General features: G+C 28.5%; 1 protein-coding gene across 1 annotated transcript; it reads left to right on the forward strand.

Moving 5' to 3' along the window:
- The first annotated feature begins 1402 nt into the window (after positions 1-1402).
- On the forward strand, positions 1403-3011 carry LOC106688383 (uncharacterized). The gene is made up of 2 exons (XM_014432804.2): positions 1403-1539; positions 1615-3011. The coding sequence occupies exon 2, from the start codon at positions 1760-1762 to the stop codon at positions 3005-3007; it is 1248 nt and encodes a 415-aa protein (XP_014288290.1). The 5' UTR covers positions 1403-1539; positions 1615-1759; the 3' UTR covers positions 3008-3011.
- The last annotated feature ends 2020 nt before the right edge of the window (positions 3012-5031 follow it).

Genomic DNA, 5031 nt, shown 5'->3' on the forward strand with positions numbered 1-5031 from the left:
AGCTATTTACGTTCGATAGTTCCAGAGATAAAGTTTTTAAAAAGCAACATTTCACGAAATGTATATAGAAAAATCAGTAGTTAGTGAATTTATATTGAGAAATCTATATCTCGAAAACCATTGGACGTGCAGATGTCTATTAGTACTCAAATTAAAGCTAGTTTAATGTTCTATGCAGTAGTTTATGGCATCTCTCATCGTAGTAGTTGTAATTTTTATGATATTTGATAAAATAAATTCTATAAATGTTAGTTTATAGTTGTTCAGATAAAATTTTTGATTTTTGAAAAAAATATATCTTTTGAACCATAAAACGTAAAGATGTCTACCAGCTTTTAAAATAATTAATAAGGTAGTAGGAGTACTAGTTTTTATGATATTCGCATATGAATATACATTTTGCACATGAAATTTATTCCGAACAACTATAAATTATAATTTAACAAATATCATGAAAACTACTACTCCTACGAAAATAAACGCAATAAACTACTTCATAGTACATCAAACTATCTTAAATTTGATTCCTTGCAGACATCAGTACGTTTTATGGTTCCTGAGATATAGATTTCCCTAAAAATAGTAATTTTTTATGAAATGTTGCTTTTTAAAAAGCTTTTGCTCGAAAACTATTGAGCGTAAATAGCTCTATTAGGGCTCATATTTTAGTAAATTTATTCTACTTTAAATGATGTTCTCTTAGATTTTGCAGAATTGTTTGTAGTTTTAAAGATCTAGAGCTTCGAATAAAAAAATTATTTGTTTTAACGTTTTAAAACAGCCGCCATTTTTTATTTCCCCTACCTATACTTGGCAGACTCATCAATTTTGACTAGTAATTATACATAGTTTTCATTAAAATAATCAAAAATTAATGTGAAATAACTGACTTTTTTCTTTTCTTGGGCTCTTGTACTAGAAGATCGGATTGCGGAGATAACACTATATCTATATTCATAATTAAATATAGCTTCAAACTTAGATTTTATCCACTTTAATGGATAAAATATAATGGATATGATATCCATTGTTTACGTTTAACTCTTAACGAGTGTTTTTCTAATGATGAGAAAAACGATTTTATGGAGAAGAAATGTTGATTACAGTATACAAACGGAACTGAAATCAAAATGCCGATATTTTGTTTCGATATTGTTGTCCTATAGATTACATATTTCACCTAATATTTTATAAAAAAAAGGTTCAGAAAATTTCGTAATTTAAGAAAACCTGTAAGCTTTGAAATTGAAGACGAGGCTAATGGCATTTGTTTTTATAAATATAATTATTTGTAAGCTTGTGCTTCTAAAATAGACACTTAAATTAATTATGATCAATTGATTAATAATAATTTGAGTAAAAAAGAAAGAAATGAACAAAAGAAATATTTAAAACCCCACCAAGATAAAAACGAATAGAATTATATATATCCTTAAAATTAATCCTTCTTTACTTGATAAAAACAAATTAAGTATTAGCTCCTTGGTGTCTGCAAACAACTTAAGTTATACAGATGACCGATTTTATTACTAAATTTTGGTAATTATTTGTGTTTATTTAAAAAAATATATAAAACTTTGATGATTTTTAATGATGATTTTCTTCATACTCCAGGTCTATCGATATCGTTTCCGGCTCATGTTATCCAGTTAAGTGTAGCCGACTGTGAGTGTTAGTTTGGTGAGACAATTCTGATAATAAAACTATTTGGAAATTATATTGAAATTAGATTGATATCTTTATAATTACATATTGTAATATGGTGAGTGTTAATGAGAAGTATTTCATCGAAAAGTTGGCCTGTGAAAATGCTGCCAAGAGTCTTAGCCCTCCCAACTTGGTTAGTAGTGAAGATAGCTGCTCTTCTGATGGAAATTTGATACACCAAACATCAATTGTTTGGGAAGGATATGAATTTGATGATCCTCAGGAAGACCATAGTAATTTTGACCTAAGTTGGTCAAGTTCAAGTACAGAATCTGATCCTGCATCAAGTTCTGTTACTAGATTGGACTCCAGTGATTGTATGACTAAAGAGAATAACAGCAGAAAACGAATTGTTTGGGATCACAAGATGGTAAAGAACATTAACAGTATTTTGAGTCAAAGTGATCCGAATTCATATCCAAGCTGTTCAAATAATGAAAAGAAAAAATTAAATGAAAATTTCAACCATTACCATCAAGAAGCAGAAAAGATAGCAGAAAATTTTAGTGAACTTCCTGGTCACAGCATATGTTGGGATCAGTGGTCTACATCACCAACAAAAGAAAGAGATTCGCCACAGGCAGGCAATGTGAAAAAACGAAATTATCCGAAATATGATGATCAAATAGTTGTAAAGAAATTTAAGGTTAAAAAGTCACTTGATCCTAATTGGAGATATAAAGATGTTCTTCATGATGAAATTGTGAGCCAAGTTATAGCACGTACAATTGAATCAGAAGATTGGGTGAGGATTAATCGACCAAAAATTTTTCTTTTAGGTGACAGCCATGCAAGATATCTTGCTGACATCATTATTGAAATGCTTCCTGGTTTTAAAGTTGAAGGTAGTGTAAAACCAGGCGCTAAGTCAAAGGATGTTCTATCAAGCATTAAAAATGTTTTGCAGGATACGGGTGAAAATGACTTTGTGGTAACGTTAAGTGGAACAAATGATACGTTCAATGATTGTTTAGATGAAGCAAAGAGTGTGGTTTATAACGCAGTGATGGATGCAAGGTATACCAATTTGGTGGTGTGCAACGTTCCAAATAATTACTTTGAATACGACAATCCTTCAGTTCAGAACCAAATTTTGGATTTCAATAAGTTTTATCGAAACATCGTCAACTCCTCCAAATGGGCTCACTTGGTTGACCTGAAAAAGTTGAAGAATAGGGGTTTTTTTACAAGACACGGCATGCACTTTAATCTGTATGGTAAAATTGAAATATGTGATTTGATTTCGCATACGATTTTAGATATCATTGACTCAAAACTTACATTAAAGGAACATCTATAATCTACATTATTTTTATTGTATTCTTTGATTAAATTAATGGCATTTAATTACTCACTAACTTAGTGTAGTTAATGTTTGGTGAAAATTTTATTTTATTTTTGGATTAGAAGAGTCTTGATCCTTGATATTTATATATCTTTTTTACTTTATGAACAGGAAACAATTTTGGTTTCCATAAATGAACTATTTTATTATTTACTAAAGATTTTTTAGTTTTGAATAATTTAAAGAATGACCCTCGATCTACATATATGTATATTATATTATATTTAACTAGATGTGAACAAGTTAACTTATAGAACATTTTAGTGGTAACTTTGCTACCCAGAAAAAATTTGTGAACTAAATGAATATTTTTGTATATATATGTATCTTTTGTTCCAATAATAAAATGTGAGACATTTAAATTTTTTTTTGAGAGAGAAGATAGTTGACCTTATGAAGTAGATTGTAGGAAGATAGTCCAGGTGGCAGTTAATAAAGGCATCAAAATAGTAGAAGAGAACTATATATTGTAAACCAACGTTTTGCCCCTCTTGTCAGGGCTGTAAGAATGAAGTTCATTTGGTAGCAGAATTTAATTCTTACAGCCCTGTAAAGTGGGACGAAACGTTGGTTAACAATAAATAGTTTTCTTTTACTATTTTGATACCTTTATTGACTGCTCCCCGGACTATCTTCCTACAATTTAAATTTTTTTTATATGTATTTAATACACCTTTTCTAGATTTATTACTCAACATTTGAGTCAATGCTTTCAAAAATACTTTTATTGTTTATTTAAGGTCTGGTTGGTATCAAATTGATGTATATTATTTCAAAATAATAACTAATTTTATATTTAATTTAATTTTTGGTTACTTGTTTTTTTATTTATGTAGGTTAAATTAACCAGCAGCAGCACCCTACAGTAAACTAATTATTCAATAGAATAGACAATCTAATTTTGGGTTTTATTTTGCAGGTTACGTTTTTCTCATTTATTCAAGAGGATTTTATTCGGTTTCTAAAAAAATAAAAACACTTCTATTAAAATACACGGAAAAATTGTATATGCATCCTGATTCATTTCAAATCATATCACTAAAAAAAAAAATACAAACATATCATAAATCTTAAATGATTGACAAACACAAGATATTTCATTCTTTTATTCAAAATTAGTATTATACACTCATGAAACTTTTTATCATCCATCCATTTCTATTCTATTGCACTCCTTAGTATTACTATTTATTTATTTTATGTTTCTGTTGATTTTGAGTTTAATCGGAATATATTGCTTGGTAAATTAATAGGCCATCCTAATTTTTGTATTAGTCGTTAATTCTAAAACACAAAACTTCTTAAAAATGAGGTACTCTATGTTATTAACTGTGAGTTCAAGTTTTTGGCATTGTCGGATTCTTTATATTTTTTTGTTAGAATTTTTATGTTTGAAAACAAATAATGTGGGTATTAGGTTAAGAAAAATGACTGCAGGTTGAAAATAAAATATTGTAACTGACAAACAATTTTTCATTATATAATTTTTTTTTTTTTCCAATTACCATGTTTTACGAGGGAATGCCTCAAATATTTTAGGTTATTAGAAAATAGTAAATAAAAAATATTTTCAAGAAACAAATATATATCTGAATAAAAAAAATGATAAGAACTGGGAGTAGCCTATCTGTGTTTATTAATTTCTTTAATAGTTATTTGATTTAGTAGTGTGTTGATCCACGATTGCTTTCTAAAAATTCGACCAGTTCTTTAAAAAGATATTTAAATAGTTTCTTTACCTACTTTTATCAAATATTGGTCCACTTTTTTGTCAGTACTATTCACCCATAAAGCCTTTTATCATCTGTCTACGAACTGGTGACATCTATAATTCAGATTATGAGAAGATAGTTGACCGTGGATAATATATATAAAGAGTAGATGGTTGAGGGTGGAGTAAGAAAATATCACCAATACGTTATAAAAACTTACTTAATAGTGCCAATGTTTTGGCCAGAATTTCTAGCCTTCATCAGGGC

The sequence above is a fragment of the Halyomorpha halys genome, unplaced genomic scaffold (assembly GCF_000696795.3).
Source record: "Halyomorpha halys isolate HHAL.00 unplaced genomic scaffold, Hhal_1.1 Scaffold1121.1, whole genome shotgun sequence".
Lineage (NCBI taxonomy): Eukaryota > Metazoa > Arthropoda > Insecta > Hemiptera > Pentatomidae > Halyomorpha > Halyomorpha halys.

Coding starts and splice junctions, on each gene's coding strand:
- LOC106688383 (XM_014432804.2), top strand. CDS start 1,760: ATGGTGAGTGTTAATGAGAAGTATTTCATCGAAAAGTTGGCCTGTGAA.